Genomic DNA, 27,938 nt, shown 5'->3' with positions numbered 1-27,938 from the left:
CGCCTGGGCGCGGGAGCGCGCCCCTGGGAGAGCCCGAGCAAGATGGAGGCCGCGCCGAGGCCGCCGCCTGGGCCGAGGCAGCCCCCGCGGGGAGCTCCGAGCCGCGGAGCCTAGGCCGTGCGCGCCCCGGACCTGCTGCTCCGGACCTGGCCCAGGTCGGTCTCCCCCGCCCCGCCCGCGTCCGCAGCCTCCGCGCGCGCCCGGCCTGGCGCGGGCGGCCGCTCCCCCACCCCGGCCCAGCCGGGCCCCGCAGCCCCCCGCGCGGGGACAGCCCCGCGCGCCCCTGCCCCGCGCCCGGCCGCCGGCGGCCCCAGCCCCGCGGCCCCGCGGCCCGAGAAGCCCTCGTCGCGAATCCTGGCCCGCCAGTCCTCGGCTCACCCCAGCCTACCTCGAGTTCTGGCTTCTGGGGAACCCCGCACCCCCGCCCCGTGTCCAGCCCCGGCAGTCCCAGCCCCGGACTCCCCTGAAGCCTCATCCGTGCTCCCCAGCACCAGCGCGCGTTCCCGTCCCAGCCCCCACATCACCTTCCCGTCCCCCAATACCAGCCCCCTTTATGCCCTCCTCACCCCCTTAGAGATGCGCCCATCCCCCACCCCACAGCCCTTTTCCAGACACCCAATACCAGACCCCCTTCTCCCCTGAACCTGCTCTGGGCCCCCTGCGCGCAGCCCCTCGGCTGCTCCCCTGGCACCAGCCTCCAGCCTCCGTCCGGCTCCCCAAGGCCCCCTCCCCCCACACCAGCCCCACATCCTCTCCCCAACTGCCCTGTAGCCACTTTCCAGCCCCCACCCCACTTCCAGCTCCTACATCCTCACCCCAGCCCTTCAGAGCCCCAGCCCCCCAACTTTCGCACGGCCTCGTCCTAGGTACCCCCGCTGGAGATCACGTCGGTCTCCTCCTCCAGACCCCGCCCCACCCTCCCCTGACCCGCGCCCCGCGCCCCGGGCCGGCCTGCAGGAGCCCCCGGCGCACCCCAGCCCCCCCCCCCCCCGCGAGCCCCGGGCTCAGGCCGCTTCTCGCGTCCTCAGCTCCCGCGCGCCAGCCCGGCGGCCGGTCCCGGGCGGGCGGCCCCCCCAGCCGCCGCCGGCCCCGCCCCCGGGCACCACCATGCTGCCCTCGCAGGAGGCCTCCAAGCTCTACCACGAGCACTACATGCGGAACTCGCGGGCCATCGGCGTGCTGTGGGCCATCTTCACCATCTGCTTCGCCATCATCAACGTGGTGGTCTTCATCCAGCCCTACTGGGTGGGCGACAGCGTGAGCACCCCCAAACCCGGCTACTTCGGTCTCTTCCACTACTGCGTGGGCAGCGGGCTGGCGGGCCGCGAGCTCATCTGCCGAGGCTCCTTCACCGACTTCAGCACCATCCCGTCCGGCGCCTTCAAGGCGGCCGCCTTCTTCGTGCTGCTCTCCATGGTGCTGATCCTCGGCTGCATCACCTGCTTCGCGCTCTTCTTCTTCTGCAACACGGCCACGGTCTACAAGATCTGCGCCTGGATGCAGCTCCTGGCAGGTAGGGAGGGGGCGCGGCTGGGGCCCCGAGAGCAGGCGCGAGGGCCAGGGGGTCTGTCTTCCAGGCGCCCTTCTTGGGGGACTCATAGATGAGTCTGCCCCTCTGGGGACGCGCCTCCTCGCCGACCTGGCAACCCCCCGCAGGGGTTCTGAGAGAGAAGCATCTGGGGGCAGGGCAGAGCCTTGGCGTTGGGTCTCTGGGTCTGGGCGCTTGTATTTGGGTCTGTGTGATGGGTTAGCGCTACCTTAGAGTCTCCTCTGGCTGTCCTTGGCGAAAGAAGGATGTGAATGAGGAGTTAGTCTAGGTGTGACCAATTTTTGTTATGTTTTTAAGAAGCACGAGCTGAGGAGTCAAGAGAGCTGACCTTGACCTTTAACTTGCTGACATTTTTAACTTGGTGTTGCACTTTACTTCTCAGCTGTAAAACGGTGGTGAGGCGCCAAGAACAAATGGGAGAATATCTTGCACACTTTTGAGTGCTGTAATAACATTCGGGACATGAGGAGTCTGTCTAGAGGGTCTATCCAATGTTTGAAATGTGGGTGGTTGACAGCACCTGGCCGCGTGGGTCCCTGGAGGGCAGGAAGGATTCTGGTTCCGTGCCCAACAGGAACGAGTCCCTGGGACCCAGTGAAATGTTTGGCTAAGACAGACATCTTGCCCTAAGACACAGAGAAGGGCCTTCTGGGATGAGAAGTGCTGAAACAGATTTCTAGGATCCATTAGAGTCTCCAACCCTCGCCCGCCTCTCGATCGAAGACAGATTTTGAGGACTCAGTACCTTGGGTATTTGCCTAATTGCAGGAAAGGAAGGAAGCTGGGTTGAATAAAGTGGGGCCAGGGGATTGGGGGAATATTGGGGGGGGGGAGCCGGGGAAGGCTGGGGAAAAGTTTGGAACCCTCAGGGATGAGAAAGAGATGGGAAAAGGTGATGATCATGCAGTCAAGATGGTTTTCAAAAGTAAGCACCGCAGGCATTCAGCAAGTGTTGGCCCCTTCCACAGAGACCTTCCTGGCAAAGGTGTTAAATCACCTGCTGCTGATTCCATTGCACAGAACATTGTAGAGAATTGTCTTTGGAGCATGGGGTGTGTTCTCTTGAACATCCTTACTGAGGGGGAACATCCTTACTGTAACATCCTTACATTCCAAATAATATGATATTTGGAAATGGCTGGATATCACCCAAGGTCAAGCGGAGAAAATTCAAAGGGTGATCAAATTGAGAATTGTTGTGTGTGGTGAAAGCAAAGTTATAAGGGCAAAATCGCACATCTGGCTTGCTTTCCCAAGAGGACTTTTGCAAATGCAGAGGGGAAATCTGCTCTACCGAAAGAATTGTCCAAACTCCCGAAAGGACTACTTGGAAGAAGGCAGGATTTTTTCAAAAATGGACATTGTACTGGACTTATTTCAGTTCCGTCTCATGCCCATCAGCCCGGGTGGAGGGTCTTTGAGATCTTTGAAGAAGTTGAGAAAGGGCAATTGTAGGGTGTGCGGGGAATGTCTCTCTGTATCTCTCAGAAGCTGCTTTTTCTTGTTTTCACTCAACCTTAATTGAGTCTGCAGATAGGTTGCTGACCTCTTGGCCTTCCAAGTCTCTGCGATCCATGTGGTTCTGATATTGGGGATTTGAGGAACAACCCCCATGTAATTAGAGGATTTCAGGGATCTTAGAGATCAGATTCTTTAAATCCTTCCTTTCCCATGATACTGTCCTCCAAAAGAGAGAGAAGAAACTGAGCCTAGAGAAGTGAAGGCCCTACCCAAAGTCACGCAACCACCAAGGGAATAAATTCGGTCTTGATTCCTCTAGTGTTCTTTCCCTTGAGTTACTGCCCTACCCCGGAGGGCCGAGGGAGCAGTTAGCAGAGTTGAGAAATTTATCCATTTTGCTTAGAGATTTCTGAGTTCCCTGGGTACGCACTGATTCATGTGCTTCATAAAATGACACCAGGCACAGGCCAGCACCCTGGATGGGGGCAGGGGAACTTGGCTTTGCCTGTGACTCACCTTGCAGCGTTAGGCAATCGTTTTGAGCCAAAATCTGTGTTCTCGTCTGTACAATGGGGGGATAATCAGCTACACTGGTGAGCCTAAAGTCTCTCTTTCCCATCCCATCCCCCAAGATCATGCCACTCAGAGAGCTAAGGGCTTGTTAATATCAGATAAGTGTGATTCTTGTGCAAGTGAACTTTCATTCAAGTAGTTTAGAGTCTTCTAGGTGCAGAGCAAGGAGTACTGGGGAAACAGCCCTTGTTTATTCCACACCTGCTTAGTGCCCAGGCCAGTGCGGGGGCCGCGGGACTGGATCATCTGTCTTTAAGGACCACACGTCTGTTTATAAATAATGCAGGCCCTGCTCTCAGGAAGCTTCCCCTCTAGTTGACTCACTCTGTAGTCAGTGAATTTCTAGTGGCAAGTGACACAGGTGACAGAAACCCAACTCAAACTAGCATCGGTAAATCAAAATAAAATAGGTTTTTTGCCTCAACTTAAAGATCCGGGCGTGGGTGCATTTGCATGTTCAAATAATGCCAGTCTCCATACCTGGGTTCCTCTAGGTTGGCTCGCTTTTAAGCCCATGTCTCTCCTGAAGGGGATAAATCAGCCACCAGCCGTTCTGCGTTCACGCGGCTCCCGCCTTCCGGTGCCTGTGGGAAGGGACACTTGTTACTCAGTGGTTTCTGCAAATGTTCAGGGCTGAGGCCTCCAGCCCAGTTTTGGTTCAAGCGTCCAGCTCCAGGTTAATCAGTGTGACTGACTTGTTTCAAGCCTGGGCGACGTGGCTGTCTCTGGAACCTGTGGGTTGAGAGTGGAGAACCAGGAGTTCTTGGAAAGGATCTCCAGGGTGACTTCAGGAGAGGGTTACCGGAGGTGAGGCAAGTATAGACAGAGGCCTCCCCCGGACAGCCCGAGCACTAGTAAGTGCTGGGCCACATGAGCTGGGGAACTGAGGCCACAGAGGAGGCCATGCGGAGGTGACGCTGGCGTGGGCTGGTGTGAGTTGGTGTGAATGTGGCGGGCGTTCAGAAATGTAGCAGGTTGTGGGTAGACATCTGCCTCGAGTGGAACATCCACTGAGGGGAGCAGCGGGAGGAGAGGCCAGGAGGGAATGGTGGGCCCCGGGTACTGTGTGGAAAAACCTGGCCTGTGATCAGCAGGCAGTTCAGAGCTACGACTGTTGTGATGATTCAGGAAAAAGAGTTAACATTTTGTGGGCCCGTGCTCTGTGGGGACCACGTGCGAAACACACGCACAGTTATTTTATCCTCATGACAATCCCGTGGAGTGGGGGCCGTGATTAGTATTTTATAGGTGTGAAGCCTGAACCTCAATGAGGAAAGAGTCATTTGTTCAAGGTCATACAGGTGCTGAGTGGTGAACTCAGCCTTGTCATGTGGGCCGCCTGGCGCCAAGGCCGAGCATGAGGAAGGATTTACAGAGGAGCTTCGTGGCGGGGGTAGTGGCAGGATGATCCTGCCAGAAGAAAGGCCGTGGGGCTCCTGGCATCCAGGAAGCGCTCAGCAAAGGGCCTCTGCGCTTTCGACAAGGTTGTCCGAGTGAAGACCAGCTTGCAAGGCGTCCTTGAAGCTCAGGTGGCAGAGTTTGAACTTGCTGGGGTAGTCGAAGGCCTGGGGCGTCACACACTTGAAGCCAGAAAAGGTCTCAGCCACCGGCTTCCCCAACTCCCTCATCTTGCAGATGAGAAAACTGGGTTCCGGAGACAGAGGGCAGTTCCCGGCACAGGCTGAGACTCCGCCCGGCAGGGGACTCTGAGCGAGTAGCTCAACACCACTGCCTGCGAGGTCGCGGGCACGGCGCGGCGCGGTGCTGGGCACACAGCCGAGAGCAGTGGGGAGCTGGGCGCCGAGGGCGGAGGTGGCAGCCGGGTGTCTGGCGATCCAGAGGTGAAGCCTTGGCTCCCCGGGTGTCCTCGGCAGCAGGTGTCTGAGCTCGGAGCAGCGCCCGCAGGTGCTTCTACAGCTCAGACTAGGCCTCCCTGTTCCTCCCCGTTCCTAGGAGTTTGGGTCACATTTGATTTGGGATTTTGCTCCCCCAGCAAGTCTTTGCTTCATGTGACGGTGTTCTAAGCACCCGTCCGGGGGGGGGGGGGGTGGGGGGGGGCTCTTTCTCCCCCCCTCTTTCCTGGGGCCTCATTTTCTTTCTTCTTCTCCAGCGCTCCCTTCCTGCCTCTGTCCTCCCTCCCTCCCTCCCTCTCTCCCAGTCCCCTGCAGTGTGTGAGTCAGGTGCCAGGCTCCGCTCAGCTCTGGGCATCCCAGCTCCAGGGAACTGCCCAGCTAATAGGGGAGGCAGGAAGGAAAACAGATCCTCACCCTGTGGGGCGACCCATGAGATGCCTGGATCGTGCACAGGGCGCTCTGGGCCCCCAGGGCCCCTCTGACACAGCTGGGGACAGCCAGGCAAGTCTCTTCAAAACAGGGGTAACAGCTTTTGAGCTTAATCTTTTTTTTTTTTTAAAGATTTACTTATTTATTTATACAAGCACTGGGTACAGTCAGAAGCGTGAGAGGGTGAGAGGATTCACCAGAGCCAGAGCGGGGAGCAGAACAGGCAGAAGGACCGAAGTACACTGCTGAGGGGAGCAGCGGCGGCAGGAGAGGTCTGCGCGCCATGTGGGACCCTCGCCGGGCGGCCGGGGAGCAGCCAGGGATCGAACCGGTGCCGCAGAGGCTGCGGGCAGCTTTGCAACAACCGCTGCGCCCCCTGGAAGGCCCTTGAGCTTAATCTTAAAGGATGGGAAAGAAGGAGAAGGGCAGCTGGAGGAGGACGGGAGGCGGGCGCAGCCTGTGGTGCTCTGGGGCTACACGCATGCAGGGCAAGGAGAGGTGAGAGCTGGGGGGGTGGGGGGAGGCTCTGGGCCGCGGAGGAGGCCGTCTAAGCCATGGTGAGGAGTTCAGACTTGATCTGCGGGCAACAAGCAACTGTTGAAGTTTTCTTTTAATGATTTAAAACTTTTCAGACTTTTACTAACTTTTTGGGAAAGTCAGTGTATGCACGGGTTATAAAATTCAGAAGGTAAAAAAGGTGCACGGTCAGACGTGCATTTCCCCCGCATCCCCAGCGTTCCGAGGGTGCTCCCCGAGGCCAGCACTGCTGCCTTTGCAGGAAAGCCCGTAAATATACAGCAAATGGACACAACAATTTTGGGGTTTTACATAAATGGCCTCTTAGTTCCTTAGGAACTAGTTACCTCTTGCTGCATAAAACTTTCCCCCAAACTCCGTGGTGCAAGGCACTAAGCATTTATCACCCGCGTTTCTGTGTGTCACGGGAACTGGGAGCAGCTTAGGTGGGGAGCTCTCACCCAAGGGGACTTGCAGGGAGGTGCACTGTCACCTCTAAGCTCACTCATGGGTTGGCAGGAAACCTCAGAATGGGTGATCCAAGAGGGAAAAAAAGGAAGAAGCTACACTGCTCATCCCTCTTTGTGAGGTCACAGCTTCGCGCCCTACAGCTCACCCCTATAAAGTATACAGTTCAATGTTTTAGTATAGTCACGGAATCGAGCAACTATCATGATTGATTTGAGGATAATTTCATCACCTCGAGAAGTCACCCACTGCTGTTTAGCTCTCACCCTCTAAGCCTCCCCCCTGCCAGCCTCCCCAGCTGCTAAGCAACCATTAGCCTACTTTCTCTCTCTCTCTATTAGTCTATTCTTGACAGTTCATGTAAATGGAATCATAGCATGTGATCTTTATGGCTGGCTTCTTTCACTTATCAAAATGTCTTCAAGGTTTATCCATGTTGTGGGGGGTATCAGCACTTCCTTCTTTTATATGGTTGAGTAATATTCCATTATGTAGACATACCACATTTTGTTTCTCAGTTCGTGGACATTTGGGTTGTTTCCACCTGCAGGCTACTGTGAATCATGCCTTCTGTACAATGTTTTGTGTGGACACATGTTTTTATTTCTCTTGGGTATATACCTAGAAGTAGAAATGTTAAATGGCAACTCTACATTAAACATTTTGAGGAACTGCCAGATTGTTTCCAATGTTGGGGTACCTGATACAATGTATCAGGGTTCTAATTCTTCATAGCCTCACCAACACTTGCTATCACCCCTGCCTTTCTGATAATAAGCCATCCTACTGGGGGTGAAGTGGTATCTCATTGCATTTCCCTTGTGGTTAGTAGCACTGAACATCTTCCCATGTGCTTACTGTATATCTTCTTTGTGTATCTTCTTTGGAGAAATGTCCATTGGGATCCTTTGCCCCTTTAATTTTTTTTTTCTTTTGTTATTGAGTTGTAAGAGTTCTTCACATGTTCCAGATACAAATTCCTTACAGATATATGATTTGCAGTTATCTTATCCCACGTTTAAGGCCGTCTTTTCACTTTCTTCATAGTGTCCCCCCTTTTTTTTTTTTGTGGGACCCTCGCCAGCGGCCGGGGATCGAACCAGCACTGCAGAGGCTGCGGGCAGCTTCGCAATCCAGCGCTCAACTGCTGCGCCACCAGGGGAGGCCCCCCCTTTTTAAAAAGATTTATTTATTCATGCATACAAAATCTGGGGTATAGGCCAGAGGTACGGGGGGCGAGAGGATTCACCAGAGACAGAGTGGGGAGCAGAACAGGCAGACAGACTGAAAGCACTGCTGAGGGGAGCAGCGGGCGAGACAGGAGAGGTCTGCCGCGCCATGTGGGTAGCTCCTTGGCAGGGGATTGAACTCGTGCTGCAGAGGCTGCGGACAGCTTCACAGCCCTGAGCTCAACACGCTGCGCCACCGGGGAGGCCCCTTCATAGTGTCCTTTGAAGCACACAAGTTTTTAACTTGCATAAAGTCAACTTACCTATTTTTTTTCTTTTATTGCCTATTATTTGATGTCACAACTAAGAATCCAATCCCAAGTCCAAGGTCACAAAAATTTACTTCTTTATTTTCTTCTAAGTGTCTTACAGTCTTAGTGTATGTGTTTACTTTAAGGTCTTTGCTTCCTTTGATTTTATTTTTGAATATGATATAAGTTAAAGGTCTGGCTTCATTCTGTTGCATGTGAATATCCAGTTGTCTCAGCCTTTGTTAAGAAGATTATTATTTCAGGCCTCCCTGGTGGCTTCGGGGTTAATGTCTCAGCGCTGCTAAGCTGTCGCCAGCCACTGTGGCCTGAGTTTGATCTCCAGCCAGGGAGCTAACCCACAGATCTCTCCTGTCTCGCCATCTGCTCCCCTCAGGAGTGTATTTCAGTAGATCTGCCTGTTCTGCTCCCCACTCTGTCTCTGGTGAATCTTCTCACCCCTCTGCACCTCTGGCCTACTCCCCAGTTCTTGTATGCATAAATAAATAAAAATAAATCAATCTGAAAAAAAAGAAAACCATGGACTGGAAAAAAGATTATTTCTCCCTGGAATGATCTTAGCACCCTTGTCAGAAATCAGTTAACCACAGATAATGGGTTACTTCCTGGCTTCTCATTCTATGGATCTATTCACACGTCTGTCTTAATGCCACACTGTCCTGATTATTGTTGTTTCGTAGTCAGTTTTGATATTTGAGTCCTTCAAATTTATTCTTCCTTTTCGAGATTGTTTTGGCCATCACACTGCCTTTTTATGTCCTAATATTGGACATCATATATGATCACTTCTGTCACATTGCAATGTTAGAAGTCAGTAATTAAATCCAGCCCACACTCAAGGGGAGAATTATGCTACTCCTCCTAAAGTAAAAAATGTCCAAGGCGGGCCTCCCCGGTGGCGCAGCGGTTGAGCGCTGGGTTGCGAAGCTGCCCGCAGCCTCTGCAGCGCTGGTTCAATCCCCGGCTGCTCCCCGGCCACCAGAGGAGGGTCCCACATGGCGCGCAGACCTCTCCTGCCGCCCGCTGCTCCCCTCAGCAGTGTACTTCGGTCCCTCTGCCTGCTCTGCTCCCCGCTCTGGTGAATTCTCTCACCCTCCCGCGCTTCTGCCTGTACCCAGTGCTTGTACAAATAAATAAAAAATAAATAAATCTTAAAAAAAAAAAGTCAAAGGCATATTTAAAGACCACCACTTGATTTGTCTTGCTTTTTCCTTTCACTAATACATCTTGGAGAGTGTTCCATATCAATATATAAAAAGCTACTTCTTTCTTATGAGCTACATAATATATTTTTGTATAAAGGTATCATTCAATCAATATTTAAGTGATTTGTGATGTTTGGCTATAATATTTCAACAAATAAAGTTGTACTTAAATAATTTGGTGCCTATATAAGGATGAAAAAAGACCTAGAGTGGAATTGCTGGGGTAAGTGGTGTATGTATTTACAATTTTGACAGATGTAGCCACAGCCGTCTGTAGAAATTATACAAAGTGACACTTGTAACAGCAACGTATGGAAAATACTCATTTCCCCACACCCTTGCCAACTGTGTTATCAAGTATTTTTGCCTTATAGTAGTAATTTATCTTTCTCTTATTATGAACGAGGTCAAACACCTCATTTTTTTTTTCTGTAAATGTCCATTCGTACATTTTTCTATGTATTTAATGGCATTTCTCAGCTTTGATATTTTTAAAGATTTATTTATTCATGCATACAAGAACCAGGGTACCGGCCAGATGCGCGGGAGGGTGAGAGGACTCACCAGAGACAGAGCGGGGAACAGAACAGGCAGACTGACGAAGTACACTGCTGAGGGGAGCAGCGGGCACGGCAGGAGAGGTCTGCTGTGCCATGTGGGTAGCTCCCTGGCCGGCCAGGATTGAACCCGCACTGCAGAGGCTGCGGACAGCTTCACAGCCCTGCGCTCAACTGTCTGCACCACCAGGGAGGCCCTCAGCTCTGATTTTTAAGACCACCATATATTAAGAAAGTCATTTGTGATATGAGTTATGAATTTTTCTCAGTTTGTCTTACATATGGTTACTTCCCCCTGTAAGAAAATTTGTTTTTTTTCTCAACATAAGCAAATTGCTGGTTCCCTCCCTTATGGCTCCTGGGTTCTACCTGGCAAGGCCTTGCCGTGTATTGAGTAGAGGGGAGGTGTCAGATATGGCTGTGGGGGAGAGGATGGATTGCAGGTGAAAGATGAGGCTGAACTATTCTTATTCTGAAGGTCATTTTTTTTTGTCTTTTTCTTTTCATTTCCCTTCTATGTTATTCATCATTATCAACCTTTCTTTAATTCCTCGTCAGTTTGGTGGCATAACGAGTCCCCTTTGGGTCACCAGGCATGCTCAGTGGTCAACGACCTGCATCTGAACACTGATTGTGGCGTTCCTAAGTGTCTGTAGGACGCTTACATGGTTTTGCGTCAGTTTCCTCACCTATAGAATGGACACAGTAATTGTCACTGTCTCATGGGACACATGGCCAGATCCTGGCACTAAGGGAACCACCCCGCAGTCTAGTTGAGGCTGACTGCTGGCTGCTCTGCGAGGCGTCTCTGTGCTAGCACCAGGGAGGAGAGGCTGAGGAGCTGGCTTCTAGAGAGCTTTAAGGGTAGCCAGGGGTTGGGCCGTAGCTGGAGGTGATGGCTGCAAGGATGGGCTGGTGAGTTTTGGTGGGAGGTGGGGAGCCCAGGGAGAAGTGGTGGCAGGTGAGTGGTGTTGACGGGGGAGGAAGTGCGGGGGAATCCCGGGTAGGTGTGCCAGTCCCCAAGACCAGAGGAAGATGAGCAGGTCAGTTTGGGGCATGTTCAATTTGAGGATTTTATGGGATACACATGAGAAAGACTGGTTGGAGGCCACTGTGGTCACCTAGGAGGGAGGTGGTCCAGGTGGGACGGTCATCCAGGACGAAGGCAGCCCAGCAGAGAGATGATCCAGGAGAGAGGCTGTCCAGGAGGGAGGTCCGGATGGTGTGACGGGGGTGGCAGTGAAGATGGTGAGAAGAGTTTGGTCCTCGATAGTCTTTTGAGGTTGTGCCATTGGGTCTGGTGGATAGATGGATGTGAGGGGTGAAGAAAATGGAGGTGTCGGAGTGCCTCTTGGCATCTATCTGGGGGAGTCCAGTCCTATTTCCTGGGCATGCCTGGGTTGATGCTAGGCCTGGAGCATCCCATCCAGCTTCAGGGGTCAGGGCTGGCTGTTATGAGAAGCCCAGTCACCACGTTGGTGAGCCCCCGCCCTGGGGGCAGACCTGGGCCTGTGCACTCCTCTATCCCTGGAACACGCCGATGTGAATAGCGTCCAGATCGAAATCCTCTGTCCCACTTCCAGTCACAGCCCCAAGGGGACCACAATCCTGACTTTCAGTTGTGTAGATTCGTTTATCCTGATTTTGAACTTGATATAAATGGAATCACACTTTTTCTCAACATTATGACTGATTCATTGCAGTCGTCATTTTTTTTTTAAACCTCAATTTTCTTTTTCTTTTTCTTTTTTAATTTATTTATACAAGCACTGGGTACAGTCTGAAGTGCAGGAGGGCAAGAGAATTCACCAGAGCCAGAGCGGGGAGCAGAGCAGGCAGAAGGACCCAAGTATACTGCTGAGGGGAGCAGCGGGCGGCAGGAGAGGTCTGCGCGCCATGTGGGACCCTCACCTGGCGGCCGGGGATCAAACCGGTGCTGCAGAGGCTGTGGGCAGCTTCGCAGTCCAGCGCTCAACCGCTGCGCCACCGGGGAGGCCCTCGTCACAGTTGTCTTCTGTGGCAGCCTTGTTAATCTTCACGGCTGCATACTGTTCCTTTGGATGGGACCGCATGATTTATTTATCCACCATAGTGTCTATAGACATTTAGGTTGTTTTCAGTCTGGGGCTATGAACCTTCTAGTTCATGTCTTTTGGTCGACATGTTTGCATGTTTTGTGGCTGCTCCGGGGTCCCCGTAGGCTCAGCTTCCTTAGACTCTAAGCCCCTGCCTCCCTGATACTGGTTCCCCACATCCCACTGACCTTCTATCTGCAGGGCCGGGAGTAAAAGGCCCCGGGCAAAAATGCAGAACGTGGCACATCGGACTGGCCACCTCTTAGCTGGGGCTGCCTGGAAAATCGGCGCCCACCAGGACATTTATTTTTCACAGTTCTGGAGGCTGACGTTAGAGATCAGGGCGCCAGCCTGGCCTGGATCTGGTGAGAGCCTCTCCTGGCTTATCGACTGTGTCCTCGCCTGGCAGGGGAGATACTAACCCTCCTGGGGGCCCCATCCACATCATGCCTCCTTATCCTGATTATCCCCCAAATACCATTGTACGGGGTTCAGGGCTCCAACATGTGACTTTGGTGGCAACCCAGTCCCGTCTGTGGTGAGCTCTCTGGAGTGCGGAAGGACTTAGCCCTGCGGGACAGCAGCCTGACCCCCATAATGGGTAGCAGCTGTGGCATGTCAGGCATGGAGGGAGCAGCTGAGGCCAAACAGAGGCCTCCTTCCAGAAGCAATGAAACTATTAAAATAGCTGAGCGCAAAATGCTTCATTAAAAAGGTTCCTACAAAGGCACATTGATAGCCCAAGATTTAAAGAAAATAAACAGCGAGTACATCTCACATTTTCTGACTAACTGTTCACCTCTTGGTCTCACCCTAGTTTTATTCCTCAGACTCAAGCATTGTTCTTCCTCTTAACAATCCTGTAGTGTCTTAATTATTTCTAATGGCGTCAGGAGATGTCGTAGCCTAACATAGGTGGAAGAGGACAGAACATAGTGTCTTTTTATTACGAAAGTAGTAAGTGCCCCGTCTCCCGCCCAGGCCGCCTCTCAGAGGGGACCGTGAGTAAATCGCTCCTGCCTCCTTCTAGAAATGCTTCTAGATGTCCAAGCTTGTGTAGGCACATGTGTGTGCTCTGTGAAAATTCAATAGTGTAAATTATGAGCTTTTTTAAACTTTCGTGACTAATAGATGGAAACATTCATTCACTCTGCAAAGCTGAAACATCAGAAAGGCCTAAAATCCCTCCCACCTCCCTGTCCAGAAGCCACGTCTCTTTCAGCCTTCACGTCTGCTCTCCCCAGGCTTTCTCTGAGCATTGACAAGTGTGTCTCTGAGGGAAGCGTCACTTTCTGAGTGTCCGCTCCCTCCCTCAACATAAAATTTGCCTTTTCACTGTGTCCAGGCGCCTGGTCCCACGCCCCCAGCGCCTCCATGGGGCATGCCCCGTCTCCAGTGCTGACTCCAGGATGCTGCTTCTTCCCAAGGAAATGGGTCCCCATGAAACCCTAACTCCCTGCTCCGCCCTGGCCCCTTCATCCTACTTTCTGTTCTGCGAATCTGGTGGCTCTCGGGACCTCGCACAAGGGGAGCCAAACAGTGTCTGTCATTCTGTGACCCATCTCCCTACGTCCGGTACCTGTCCCCAGGGCGGGCCACGTTGTAGCAGGTGTTGGACGATCTTCCTTGTGGAGACAGAGGAGCCTCCTGTGGGCGCGTGGGCAGGTGCTGGCGTGAGGGCTCCTGCTTGTGCCCAGCTCAGAGAGGAGAGGCGGGTCAGGCCCAGCACTGGTCCTGGGCCTTCTCTTCACCTACAGAATGGGGGCAACAAGGAACGGGTAATTCCAGCTGTTGGAACGGTGTTGGGTACATAGAAAACACTGGATCCTTTTTTTAAAAAAAATTGATTGCTCTTCTCAGTAGACATCACGTCTCAGGAAGCTTTCTCAGTCCTTACGGAGATGCCCGGGCCCAGTGTGTCTCCCCCTGTTCAAGGCTGACACTTCGTGAGACACCCCAGGTTTAAAAATAAATACAAACAAACCATAGATGGGGCCACACCCTGTGTAGCATTCTGGACCTTGATTTTCCCTTGAATATACATCTTAGGGGATTTTCCATGGCCACCTACACAGCCACGCCCCCGGGGTTTTATAGCTTTGTAGCAGCCTATGACCCAGGTACTCTATTTGACCCGGTCCCCCTGAGTCCACCTTGCGGCCCTTTGCTACAAAGGTGCGGTACAGCCAACACCTGTGTGCACCACAGGACGAGCCTCCAAGCCAGGGCCAAGCACTGATAGCATTCATGGGTGCTGCCTTGTTCTCCAAGCAGAGAGAACACGTCACTGTCATGCCTTTCAAATGACGGGGTGCACAACGGTTCCATGACCGTGGTGGCCGCGCAGTCTCCCTGCGGCCGTCAGAGGTAGGGAGCGGCTGCTCCTCTGGCAATGAAACTGACCTCCGAGAGGTGAGTGATGAGTCGGGGCCCGCGGAAGCAAGCTCCCTGGACACGCACATGGTCCAAAACCCGCAGGAGTAACATCACATGCCAGGTTAGGACTCGGCCTGGCCGCATGTGACAGGACAACCCCAAATATAATTGGGCCTAATGACGCAAGGCCCTGGTCATGCGGGCACCAGGCTCACGAGCCAGGCAGTCCGGAGCTGGCGTGGTGCTCCTGACGTCCCTCACCCCTCTCAGAACGCCTCGGCACTCGTGCAGGAGGCTCTGTCCTCCCCGCTGTGGACGGCTGCCGGGGCCCCAGCCATCACCTCTGCATTCCAGAGGGGCAGAGAGAGGAAGGGCTGGGAGACTTAGAGAAGAAAAAAGGAGCGTTAGATGCTGAGTGATCTAAACAGAAAAGGGGAGAGGGAGGGTCCAGGCAGACTGGGGGGCTGGTTGCTAGTGGGGGAGGGCGGGGTGGCTGGAAGGACAGATGGACGGGGTGGGGAGAGAAGGGAACGGACTAGACTGGAGACTATCACTTCCTAAGGAGAGAAACACGGAGTGTCGAGGAGAGAGCCGCGTGGAGAAGGTGGGGTGCCTCTGGGGGCTGGGCGGGGCTATTGCCAAGGGGAGGGGAGCTGGAGAGCAGGGAGGATGCTGTTGTGTTTCCGTGGAGACCGGGTGCTCCAGGGGAGGGGGAGGACCAGGCTGGGTTTGCCCCTCCACAGGCATTTCTGGTCCCAGGGACTTAGGTGCCCACAGCTCCCAAACTTGCAGTCCGGCCCTGGCTGCCCTGGGCGTCTCCATCAGGGGCCTAACGGCGTCTCCGGACCGCTGGGCTCCTGGGCCTGCGGCACAGCCTTCCCTTGGCCGGCACCCGAGCTGAGAGTGGCCCTGGGAGGCCAGCTAGTGTGCGCGCTTGTGTGTGTGTGTGCATGTGTGCGCGTGCAGCTTGAGCATCACGCCCTTTCGGGGGGTCTGCAGTAGAATGAGGAGCATGCTGGGTGCTGGGATGGGGGTGCTGAGCCCAGGCCACTGGGGGACCAGGGAGCCGGCAAAGCCGAGGGCCCCATCCCCACCCTGGGGGCCAGATGGGCCTTATGGACAGTGGGCAGAACTGACCACCACCCCCACTTGGTCATCACTGTCACCCAGAAGCCAGGTCAAGCACCCTTGCGCTTGGCATGGAAACATCACAGTAATGGGGTCACTGATGGCCCTTGAGACCGCCAGCGGGAGCCTGGTCGGTTCTGACTGGCACAAGCCCCTCTCTGAGCCGGCAGCGAGCAGAGTGTCGTGTACTGACTGGCTCAGCCTCGGTCCCCAGCCAGTGCTGGGAGGAGCCTCCCAGACCAAGACTTGGGGTCACCATGTGGGAGACCCAACACAGACAGCCTGGCCAGCGAGGTCCCCGAGAGGCCCACTGGCTCTTCTTGGCTTTGCCTCTTTTGATCTGAAACCAAGCCCCTCCCCCAAGGGTCCCGGGCTTGTGTGACCATGAACACAACGTGGCTACTTTTGATACTAATAACGGCCCACACTCACCAAGACTTCGGTCCAGTGCTTCCCACTGAAGTCTTTACAGCCACGTGATGCCTCCGTTGTGGCCATTTCACAGACGAAACTGAGGCTCGAAGGTGAGGCGCTGGCTCTAGGCCACATTCTGGAGAACGGCGGGGTCTGCGTGATGCTGCTGGCAGGCGAGTGCCCGGACCGTGCAGAGGGCGGGGTGCCTGCTGCCCACTGGGCCGTGCTTCCCATGTGCTGGACAGGGCCTGCTGCTGACCCTCTTGGCCACAGCCTGTTCCCTGGGGGCAGCCCTCAGCCAGGCGGATCCGGACGTAGTTCCAGCAGCTGGGGAAGAAACATGATGCTTAATAGATAGCAGCTGAATGAAAGGGCAACATCAACCACAGGTGGGAGAGGGTGGGCGACGTGAGCATGGCCAGGCCCTTAAGGGGGCCGACGGTGGTTTATGATTTTCTTTTGATTCCGGGAAGGCTTCCTGGAGGAGAGGTTGATGGGATGTGTGTTGTGGGGGAGCCCTCTGCAGGCTCTGGAGTGTCTGCTCCCCAAGGTGGGAGGCCATCCCCGACCGGGTTTCGGGAACCCACAAGACGCAGCCAACACACTGTTGGGTTGCTGGGTGGGAGACGCGGGAGGGAGGCCCAGCTGGTCACCCACGCTCTCTCTCCTCCCGCCCTGGCGGGGCCTGCACCTAGCTCTGTGCCTCGTGCTGGGCTGCATGATCTTCCCTGACGGCTGGGACGCCGAGACCATCCGGGACATGTGCGGGACCAAGACCGGGAAGTACTCGCTGGGGGACTGTTCGGTGCGCTGGGCCTACATCCTGGCCATCATCGGCATCCTCAACGCTCTCATCCTGTCCTTCCTGGCCTTCGTGCTGGGCAACCGGCAAACAGACCTGCTGCAGGAGGAGCTCAAGCAGGAGAACAAAGGCAAGTGGCGGGGGGAGCCGGGGGCTCAGCATCACAAAAGTGAAGCAAAAATTAGGAAGGGCACAGACGCCCTGAGCCCCCGAAACACTGTCCTGGTCCCTAAGTCTGAACCTTGCCTGCCCAGGACCCCTGAGGAACGCACCAGAAGTGCATGTAAATGGCTTTTACTGCCAGGGGCTGGGCTGACAGGGGCGAGAGCTTCCCCGGAACAGGTCAGGTGGAAAGGAAGGCCTGGCAGCTGTGGCTAAGCCGGAGCATCGTGGGGACGTACGCGGAGGGGAAAGGCGCGTCCCAGACGGTGACGGGGACATTTTATTAAGCGTGACGACCAAGGCGCGCTAAGGGATGTGTGGTTGAAATGTCCGTGTTTTCCATGTGAAGACAGTTGTTTTTAAAGGCAAGGAATGAGAGAAGTCAGAAGGTCAGCCGGCAGCTGGGGCGGCGGGGCAGGCGGGGGCCTGGGCGGGGAGCCGCGGGGAGCACAGGTCTGCCCGGCGTCAGCTCACCCCCAGAGCTGCCCGAGGGGCCCCCACGCCGGCCAAGCTCACCTCTCGCTCTCTGTCCGGGCGCAGCCTCACAGAGAAGGGGCAGCAGCTCACACGTTCCTTCCGGGACCCCCGGGTCTCCGCACACCGAGCCGGGTGCTCCCCAGAAGGGCCTGCACTGCAGCTCATGGCTCACATGGCGCCTGCCGTGCTCGAGGCGGGGGCCGGACGCCCACGGGCGCCTCGGGATGGCGCTGCCTCCGGCCACGCTCCTGGGGCGGTCAGCGGGGCCTTCTTTCTCTCCTGCCTCCCCGAGACGCCGCCTCTCCCTGCCCGTGGGGCCGTGGCGGGAGGTTTTTCCGTCCCTCAGCTCGGGGTCCTGGACGCGAAGGCGGAGGTGGGCTGAGGCCGGCTCCCAACCCGCCTCCCTCCTTCCGCTTCCCACCAGCGCAGGCCCTGCGGCGTCCCCGCGCGCCCTCTTCACAGGGGAGGAAGCTGAGGCCTGGAGGGCCTGGACCAAGCCCAGGTCAAAGCCCAAGTCCTCCCGGGACTGGGTCGCCCCCAGGGTCGCCTCCCTGGAGGGGTTTCCGGCAGTGACCTGTGCAAGGTGGCCACTCGCTCCTCTGGGCCCTCCCCAAGCTTCCTGGCACCCTGGGGCCAGCGGTGTCACCAGGGAGCCCCATGTGCAGCCCCAGCTGCCGGGAACTCCGCCCCCCGCCCCAGTCTCCAGAGGAGGGGCCCTCGCGGTTCAGTCCTGAGTCAGATTCCCAAACCCAAGTAAAAAGAGCTGGGCACGCGCCCGGACCTGCCAGGTCCACCCTGGCACCTGCCTGTCTAGCCCCAGACACACCTGCAAAGGAGGCCAGTACCCCCATTTTGCACACGAGGAAATTGGGCTTCGAGAGGTCAAGGGCCTGCCTGAGTCCCTCTAGCTCCAGGTTGGGATTTCAGAGCCCGGGCAGCGATCCCCTCTGCCCAGTGTCGTCCTGGGGTGTGGCCGAGGCCCCCCGTGCCCTGACAGCCCCTGACTTCTCGTTCTCTCTCTCAGATTTCGTGGGCTCTACGGTCAGCTCCGTGCTGCGGCCGGGGGGCGACGTCTCTGGATGGGGCGTCCTCCCCTGCCCCGTCGCTCACTCACAGGGACCCTGAAGGCCAGGATCGCACCCGGGACCGACCTGCCCTCGGCTTGTCCTGTCTCCTGCCCTCGCAGCCCCCGCTCCGGCGCCGAGGGACACACTCTCCGACCGACTTCTACCTGCCCCGGCCTGTGAGCCCCGGGCGCTGCAGAGGTGGGGCTGGGGGGCGGCCTGCCTCTGCCCCTCCCTCAGTTGACCGAAGGGAGCAGGCCTGGCCTGGGCCTGGACTGCGCTCTGCCCGCCGGGCTGGTGGTCTCGGGGCGGCGGCCGGGCTGCATCCCGCTGCCTCCTGCAGAAACTTCCTCAAGCGCCGCCCCCGGCGGACAGGACTCTTTCCTACTGATTCTTTTTGCTAATGATGGTTCCATCACATCCTCACGGAGCGCCAGGTGCCACCAGCCTTCCCCGCGCCTCTCTGGCCCAGCTGCAGCCTGTGTCCAGCTCTCCCAGAGGAAGCCGAGCTGCGCCGCGGAGAGGGCCCTGGCCACCCGGTCGCTGCCCTCGGGGCTGCTCGCCCAGAGGCTGAGAGCAGGAGGGGGCGCCTGCTCTCCTGTCTCACGGCACCCGGTGGGCGTGGAGCTGGGCCTGGGGCTGGCCTGGCCTCCCCCACGCTGGGGTGTCCCTCCAGACACTGGACCCTCGACGCTGGCCTGTTTTGTACAGCAGACTTCTTGGCCCTGTTGTGAGGGCTGGGGGTCGGGGAGGGGCCCCCCAGTGGGGAGCTGGGGGATGTGTCACTCCTTTGCGCCCCCCCGCTCACGCCTGCCCAGCCAGGGCGTCGGCCAGGGGCAGAGACTGTCTTGCCTCTTTGATACTTTTCTGCATAACTTGAACTTGCAGGTCACCTCTGAACAGGGTACCACTGCCCCCGCCCCAGGCCTCGTCACCCCGTCCCCCCCTCTCCTCTTCCCCACCTCTCGCCTTGCCTGTGGCCCGTGGGCAGTGCTTGGGGCCAAGGCGTGTACGTGTGCGCGTGTGCTCGTGCGTGTGTGCTGGGGCCCGTGGGCGCCTTCTCCTCCCCCCCCACTCCGGGGGCATCTCCCCACCCTTGACAGGGACCCGTGAGGGAGGCCAGTGTCCCCCCCCCCCGCCTCGGGGACTTGGGGCGCAGCTCGGCCCCATCTCCAGTGCCTGCTGCCGCCCCGGCCGCCGCCTTGCCCGCCATGGGGGCAGGGCGGAGGGGAAGCTGGCAGGTCACCCTGCGGCCTCAGCCGGAGGGGCGCGGGGCGTGCGGGCGCCATGTGTTGCCAACCGTGTCCATTTCCACAGGACTTGGAGCTGCGGCTTCGGGTTTCCCGGACAGCCCCTAGACACCCTGCGTCCTGGCTGAACCCTAACTGGGATCAGACTGGGGCTTGGTAGGAATCCCGACTGGAACCTACGTGTCCTGACACCCCCACGCTGCCTCCCTATCTCGGGCACCCCCTTCCGCCCCCAGTGCTTGGCCCTGCCAGTTGGGCATTGCTGCCCCCACCCCCCAGCAGCCAGTGCGATCCAAAGCCCAGTGCCGGGGGGGGGGGGGGGGCTGGCGGGGCAGGTGCCCAGCCAGTGACCGGGAGGGGAGGGGAGCGGGGGGGGGGGACAGGTGTGCAGAGGGAGCAGAGAGCTGGGGCTGAGACAGGCCAGGCCCCCCCACGGAGAAGGGAGACCAGGAGGGTAGACAGAGCTGGGGCCCCGGGATGGGAGGGAGGGACGGGACGATGGAAGGGGGTGGGGAAGGGGCAGGACAGACGGGCAGCAGGAGTCAGAAGGGGGGAAGGATGTGGCAAAGGAGGGGGCAGGGGAGAGGGCCCCCACCTGGGATGCCCAACACCCAAGGTCCCCTGAGACATTAGAGCCCATTGTCGAGGCAGAGGCAGGGCCCAGGCAGCTGCGCCCCTTTTGGTGAGCACAGAGCGGCCGGGCCTGGGGGTCAGTGCACACAGGCCGCCGAGTCCCCGTGGGGTGGGCTCCTTCCACAGCGCTGCCCCCCCAGAGGGGCAGCAGGTGAGCAGGGTGGGAGGCTGGCCCGGGACATGGGAAGAGCTGGTAGTGGGGCCAAAGCATAGTCCGGCAGCTGCAGCCCAGGCCCAGCTGGGGCCCCAAAGGGCTCTCTGGGACCAGGGCACTGGCAGGGGAAGGGAGGCTGAGCCTCGCTGTCACCTGGGCGGGCGGCCGGGCCTCCGGGGAGACTGCAGCAGCTCCCGGCCGGGATGGCTCTGGGTAGGAGGCAGCGGAGCTGAGAGGCCCCCACGGGCTCCCCGCCTTCTCCGCCAGCGTGGGAACCCTTGGGCGGGCCAAGGCCCTGTGGTCTGGGTCTGTGTCTGGCCCACAGTGGCGGCTGGGGGTCCTTCTGCGGGGGGCGGGCGTGGGCCCAGGGCCCGGAGAGGAAACACCGCTTTCCTGAGGGGCGAGGACCGGGGTGGACAGTCTCCGGCCAGGCCCTTCTCTGCCGGTGTGAACTGGGGAAGGGCAGCCTGCCTTTGGAGGAGCCGGGTCTGCCCGGCACTGGAAACCCCTGCGGGCCCAGGGCTGGCCTTCGGGTGGTTCTGGAGTTCTCTGCAGGGAAGGGCCGGGGGCCGAGGGCCGTGTGTGTCTAGGTTAGCTTGGTGTCGTCCACACCCCATTAGTAAGTCCTGTCTGAGTGTGTCCTCGCTGTTCATCGTCCCACCTGGTAACACGATCCCTGCTGCTGCCGCCGGACTTGAGCTTCAGTGCAGGTGGAATGGCGTCCAAATAAAGAAACACTTTATATCTCCAGCTGGCTCCTGTCTGAGTCAGGCCCCAGCGGCCCAGGAGACTGGCCGGCCCTGGGCGCGGGTGCGGCGCGCTGTGGGCGCCAGGAGGGCTCAGCGGTCACCTGCTCCGCGGTGCATCCGCCGGGGTACGGGCGTGCGGCTGCGCCCCTGGGTGTTCCTGGGGAAGGTGCAGGCGCGGGCAGCTGGCTGGCTAGGCTGTCCCGACGCCCAGGCTGGCCTGTGGCTGCAGGACCCCGCCCTGTCCTGCCCACGTGCCTCTGAGTAAGTCCCGTGGAGTCCTTTGCCCCCAACCCAGGGGCCCTCTCGGCACTCCTGCAGGGGGCTGAGGCACAGCGGGGCTCCCGCCGCTGCACTGGGGAGCTGAGCCTCCACATCGCGCTCTCAACTCTGCACGTGGTGCACCTCAGCTGGAACGAAAGCAGAGGCCCCATCTGCAGGGTCTGGAGAGGCCGACACGTACAAATAATGTCAATTTGCTAAGTGCCAAGCGGGCCGCGTCCCTGCCCCTGCCTGTGCTGCGGCCGGTGGCCAGCTTGCGGGGGGATGAGCAGGAAGGCCCACGAGGTGCTGCAGCTGGAGGAGAGCGGTGAGGTGAGAGGCCTGAGGGTGAAGAGAAGGGGCTGGGGTGGGGTGGGGGCCGGCCGCCTGGAGAGACAGAGGCAGAGCAGGGGACACCGATCCAAGCAGAGGACGGGCTCAAGGTGAGACGCTGGAAGACACGTGGGCCTTCCTGGAGGTCCAGTCAGGTGACACCTGTGGGTTGGGGCTCAAGAGAAAGAGCAGGGTCAGAAGCAGCAGCCTACGGGTCACGCAGTCGGGTGCAGCACACCAAGGCAGGGCGTGGAGGCTTAGGAGACGACTACAGGGGGGAGACAGCCCTGAACAAAGCCACGAGAGGTGGAGCAGACAGCTCCAGTGTAAACGCCCTGAAGACCGTGTCCCCTGGGTCTGGCGACAAAGAGGCCCTGGGGCAAACAGCTCTGTAGGGGCGGGGTGGGCGGGGCGGGGCAGGGTGGGGTGGGGTGGGGTGATGGCAGGTGCCCGGTGGAGGGTGACTGACTGGAGAAGCACAGCGGAGGAGTGGAAGCCGGCGTCCACTCAGGCAGCCGGTCAGGACAGCCACACAAATGGTGGCGACACCAGCAGAGGTTGGGGTGGAGAAAGTCAAAAGTCTCCAAGACCTGAGTCAGGGCGAAAGGCTCAGGGTGAGGACGCTGGAGAGCCCAAGCACCCGGGCGCAGGATGTTAGTCTGCAGGCCCGCGGCAGAGGAGCAGGAGGCCCCAGGAGGGCGGCCAGCCAGGGAGGAGGCAGAGCCTCCCGCGCCAGGGAACAGAGGTGTCGGGAGAGCACGGCAGAAAGGCTGGGCAGGAGAGCGGGGCGCAGGCGTGATGACTGAGCCCGCCGTCTGGGAGGGGAGTGGAGGGGACACACCCGAGCAGATGCTGGTGGAACGCGTCAGATTTCGCTCCCGAGCATGGGCAGACGTGGGGGCGCCGGGAGGTGGATCTGGGTGCCAAGTGCGGCCGGGCGAGCCTTCAACCTGAGAGAGCTGGAGGCTTCTTCAAATTCGTGGGCTCATCCACAGACCACTTCTCTTCTGAAAAGCCACTAGATGCCCCAAAGATGGCACACCACAGAAGCGACCCGAGCCGTCACATCACCTCAAGGGTGGAGCTGGTGGTGTGTCCAGGCCGGATGGTGGGCTGGGCGCAGGGACTGGGGAGGCGCAGAGGATCGCTGAGCTCCAGGGTGTGATGGGGGTTCCCTGGCCACTGCGCCCGTCGGGTGAACAGAGCCCCAGAGGCGGACAGCGCTCATGGTGGGGCCGTGGGGCCAAGCTGACGGTCCTGCCCGAGAGCAGACTGCTCTGCACAGGAGAGGGGGTTGCAGGAAGACAAAGATAACCCAGGAGACAAGAGTTTAAGGTCCAGGAATAAATTCAGCATAAAATAAACGCAAGTAACAGTAAAAGCAGGGGCAAAAGATCTCGCGGTGAGGGAGGGCCCAGGGTATCTCTCTCTCTCTCCTCTCACTTGGCAGAAGCCCTGCAGAGCCACCCAAGTTGTCTCGAACGGCACAATCTCCTCCTTTTCCGTGGCTGAGCGGTATTCCATGGGCTACGTATACATTTCTTTATCCATTCGTCCGTCATGGAGCACTTAGGCTGTTCCCATGTCTTGGATGTTAAATTATGCTGCAGTGGACACGGGAGGGGGGGGCATATCTGTTTTTTTAGTGATTTTGTCTTTTAAATACATGTAAGTGGGAGGGGCTGGGTCGTATGATAGATACATTAATATTTTGAGGAACCTCCAAGTGGTTTTTCACAGCGGTGGCACCAATTAAATCCCCCCCAACTCACGAGGGCTTCCGTTTCTCCACATCCCGACAACCCCGTTCCCGTTTGTCTTCCAGTGAAGTCACCCTAGTAGGTGGCTTTCGACCTGCATTTCCCCAGGAACAGCTGAGCACTGTCTCTGTACCTGCTGGCCGTCTGCACAGCTTCTTTTTGAAAAATGTTTGTTCACATCCTTTGCCCATGACTTTTTTCCTAATGAGTTAACGAGTTCTTCATATATACTGGGTATTAACCCTTCTCAGATAGGACTTGCAAGCATTTTCTCCTACTCCATAGGTTGTCTTTGCTGTATAGATGCTTTTTAGTTTGATGGAGTACCTGTCACTTGCTTCTTGCTTTTGGCATTGAAAGAAAAAAACCAAAAATCCCTAAGACCCCAAGTCAGGAGCTCGCTATTCTTGTTTTATGATTTTCGAGTCCTGACTTTTGCGAATGGTGCAAGGTAACGGTCCAGCTTTTCCCAGTGCTATTTACTGGAGACTTTCTTCCCCACGCCCTATTTCTGGCTCCTTTGCTGTAAGTTAATTAGCCACATATGTGTGAGATTACTTCTGGGCTCTCTAGTCTCCACTGGCCTGTGTGTTTTAATTCCAGTGCACTGTAATGGTGTTACTATAGCAGTGTGGTGTTTGAAATCAGGAAAAGACCTTCAAGCTTTGGTCTTAATGTTGCTTTGATTAGTCATTGTGTTTATAGTTCCATACGGATTTTAAGATTATTTCTGTGAAAAATGGTGCTGGAGCTTAGAAAGGGACTGCACCGAATCTGTCGATTGCTTTAGGATGTTTTCTTGTTACTGTTTTCAGCCTTTTTTTGTGAATTTTGGATGAAAGTCTGTTACCAGATGCATCCTTTTTCAAATATCTCCTAGTCTGTGGCTACTTACTCTCCTGACAGGGTCTTCTGCAGAGAAGAAATTAATTTTAATCAAGTAACCTCTTTCTTTCATGGAAGGCACCGCCAAGTCCAAGGTTTCCCAGATTTTCTTCTGTGTAAATTTATAGGTGTTTAGTAGTTTTGCATTTCTCAGTTAGGTTGGTGATACATTTTCATGCTCTTTTGAGTTAATTTTTATGAAGGGTGTAAGGCCTGTGTTTAGATTCTCTTGTATACATGAGGATGTCCAGCTGTTTCAGCACCGTTTGTTGAAAAGGTATCTTTTCTGGGGCCTCCCAGGTGGCGCAGCGGTTGAGCGCTGGGCTGCGAAGCTGCCCGCAGCCTCTGCAGCGCCGGTTCGATCCCCGGCTGCTCCCCGGCCACCGGGCGAGGGTCCCACATGGCGCGCAGACCTCTCCTGCCGCCCGCTGCTCCCCTCAGCAGTGTCCTTCGGTCCTTCTGCCTGCTCTGCTCCCCGCTCTGGCTCTGGTGAATTCTCTCACCCTCCCGCGCTTCTGACTGTACCCAGGTGCTTGCATAAATAAATAAATAAATAAATAAATAAATAAATAAATCTTAAAAAAAAAAAATTAAAAAAAAAAAAAAAAAACAGACATCTTTTCTCCATTGTACTGACTTTGATCATTTGCCAAAGATCAGCTGACCAACTTGCCTGTTCTTACTCTAGTGATGATCACTGCAGCTTTGCGCCGAGTACTGAAGTCTGTCTTCTAGGGATGATGGTTCAGGCTGTTAGTCCTCTGGCTGGCTGCCCTGGGTCTTTGGTCTTTCCATGTTTGTTGATATTCACAAAATAACTTCCTGAGCGTTTTATTGGGATTAGGAATCCCTGTATCGAGAATTGCTATCTGGTTTTCCAATCCATCTTTTTTCCATCAGTTGTGTAGCTCTCCGCAACTGGGTCTTGTATTTTTATGGGTGCTGATGCAAATATTAGTTTTAAATTCAGATCTCAGTGTTTGTTCTTTATGTACGAAAGCAAGTTACATTTGTATATGAATCATTTCCTGCAACCTTGCTGTAAATGCTTCATTCCACCATGGGGATGGGGGTGATTTCTTTGTTAAATTTTCTACATTTATGTCATGTGAACAAAGTTTTGCTTTTCCCTCCCATTTCTTTTCTTTTGTCATATTGTATTAGCTAGAACTTCCAGTTTAATGCTGACAGATTGGTGAGAGGGGGCCTTTCCTTGTTCTTGCCCTCACGACAGTACTTTCGAGTTTCTCACCACTGGTTGTTAGCTGTGGGCTCTTGGGCAAGCGTCCTTTGTCAAGCTGAGGACATTCCCCTCTATTCCCGGTGTGTGGAGGTATTTGCCTTTCTGTATATGGCACTAAAATCTGGATGGTGCGAAAAACTAGCTGTTTAAATCCAGCACACGATAGGCTCAGAATTCATTGTTTCAGGAGTTAACATGATCAGCTGTTTAATATCCTCATATTGCCCCTAGAAGGACAATACCAATTTCACTTAATCAAATTACTTCACTCAAAGTAGTCCCCCACCCCCATCTTGAGGGTCCTGTGGAACTTGTCTTCTGTCAAGAGTGTTCTTCCCCAGCATGGAGCTTTGCCGGTTAGAACTGTCTTGGGATCAGGCTGCTCCAGCCCCCGAGACGTAAGCTGCGGCCTTTGCACTCGCTGCAAGCCCTTCTCCTGGCTCCTGATGAGCTTTCAAGTACTTGCTCTGAGCACCTGAGCGCCAGCACTTCCTGAGACAAGAAAGGGTACCAGCTTGCTGGCTGCTTATTTCTACCTACCTTGTGATTTGGGGTCACAGGTGTACCTAGTTTTCCCGTGAAGTTGTTCAAGGTTTCATTTGCAATCATGACTAGTGTGTGTGCTTTTATAGGGGTTCTGGAGAAATAAGCAAATCGAAGATCTCAGAATCTCTACCAGATGTTTTGGAGGTAGAAGCAGGTGAGAACACAGGTGAGAACCACCTCTTCAGCAGCTCTCTCTACAGGTCGCTTTCTTTCACCTTTAGCATGGTGTGCATTAAGAGCCGAGCAGACCCCTCCTCTTCCAGAGCCTCAGGGCAGGTTAGAGGCTGTCCCGGCTCTGGCAGATGAGTTGACAAGCGGTGTCGTTTCAGGGCAAATGGCTCACTCCTGTCGGACAATGGGGCATCTTCTCTTCAGGGTGATCTCTGAACAAGGACTGCATCAGTGACCCAATGCCCGCGGGCCTGAAGGCCAGACTGGGGTTCCCAGCTAGGACACTATGTGATTTCACATGAGGTCCAAGCCTCTCTAGCTGTCTGTTTCTTGGGTAAACTGCAAAATTCTCACAACTGTTGGCTTGGGCCTGCTATTTAGAAGAAGAGAAACCTGGAGAAATGTTCTGAAACTCATTTAAAAAATAATAAAATGGGAAAAATACCTACCTTGCACACTGAGTGTGAATGTGAGCACTGATGACGTAAGTGGACGAGCCTGGCAACTAGGAAGTGGCATGTCAGGGGCCCGGAGGAGCAGGCTTAGCCCTTGAACACTGTTGTTTTTAGCTACATCCTATCAAAAGCCAAATACTGAAGTAAAAGAGTAGGGAGCTACTTGGTAAAAACAGGAACAGACCACTAGTTTTGAACAGGCGATTGGTTGTGCACACCAAGCGCCTTACCCAGAGCGAGCGCCATACGTGCTTAGTCAACATGTAGCAGAACCTTGCAAATTCCGATAAAACCTCTCCCAGAAGCCCTGCGATACACCTGGAACACTGCATTCACTCCCCAGATTCGCATCTTTAAATTCTAACATCTGGAGTGGCCCCCGAGCCCCCAGTTACAAACAGCTGTGAGCAGCAGCATGCAGCTGTGCAGTGACATCTGGAGCCAGGGTTGAGAGCACCCTGGCTCGGGGCTGGAAGCTGCCCGAGGACGAAGCCCTCGTGTGCCCATCCAAACCTCCACTGGAACAGCACAGACCTGTCCCCGAAACAATGCCCGTCATCTTTGAAAGGGAGAGAGAAAAGCCAATAAATAGCTGCTTATGGAACGAGTCAGGAGCCCCTGCCCCCTCCAGGTGTGCACGGCGTTCAGTCCACCACTACCGACAGGCCCTGCCCAGCCTCGCCTTCATCGCAAAGGGCCAAAGGAACGCGACTCCACTCCCGCCGTCCACTCCACGGCGGGCAGGACGCTCCGGAAGCAGAGCCCGTGCTCCTGAACGCAGGTCTGGCCTGCCCTCTGCGGGTAAGGTGGCTTAGGACAAGGAACTGGACAAAGTTTTCAACTTGATGATTATTATGGTTAAGAATTTTATTATCAAAATTATTACATCTCTTG

At 56.1% G+C, this 27,938-nt stretch overlaps 1 protein-coding gene across 1 annotated transcript; it reads left to right on the top strand.

The window, feature by feature from the left end:
- Nucleotides 1-43: 43 nt before the first annotated feature.
- Nucleotides 44-18,799, top strand: LHFPL4 (LHFPL tetraspan subfamily member 4). Its single transcript, XM_037519668.1, has 4 exons — nt 44-155; nt 958-1,513; nt 16,798-17,034; nt 18,568-18,799. The coding sequence occupies exons 2-4, from the start codon at nt 1,108-1,110 to the stop codon at nt 18,666-18,668; spliced, it is 744 nt and encodes a 247-aa protein (XP_037375565.1). The 5' UTR covers nt 44-155; nt 958-1,107; the 3' UTR covers nt 18,669-18,799.
- Nucleotides 18,800-27,938: the final 9,139 nt, after the last annotated feature.

Source organism: Talpa occidentalis, unplaced genomic scaffold (assembly GCF_014898055.3).
Source record: "Talpa occidentalis isolate TD23 unplaced genomic scaffold, MPIMG_talOcc4v2.1 talOcc4.10, whole genome shotgun sequence".
NCBI lineage: Eukaryota > Metazoa > Chordata > Mammalia > Eulipotyphla > Talpidae > Talpa > Talpa occidentalis.
This window is presented reverse-complemented; position numbering and strand designations above follow the sequence as displayed.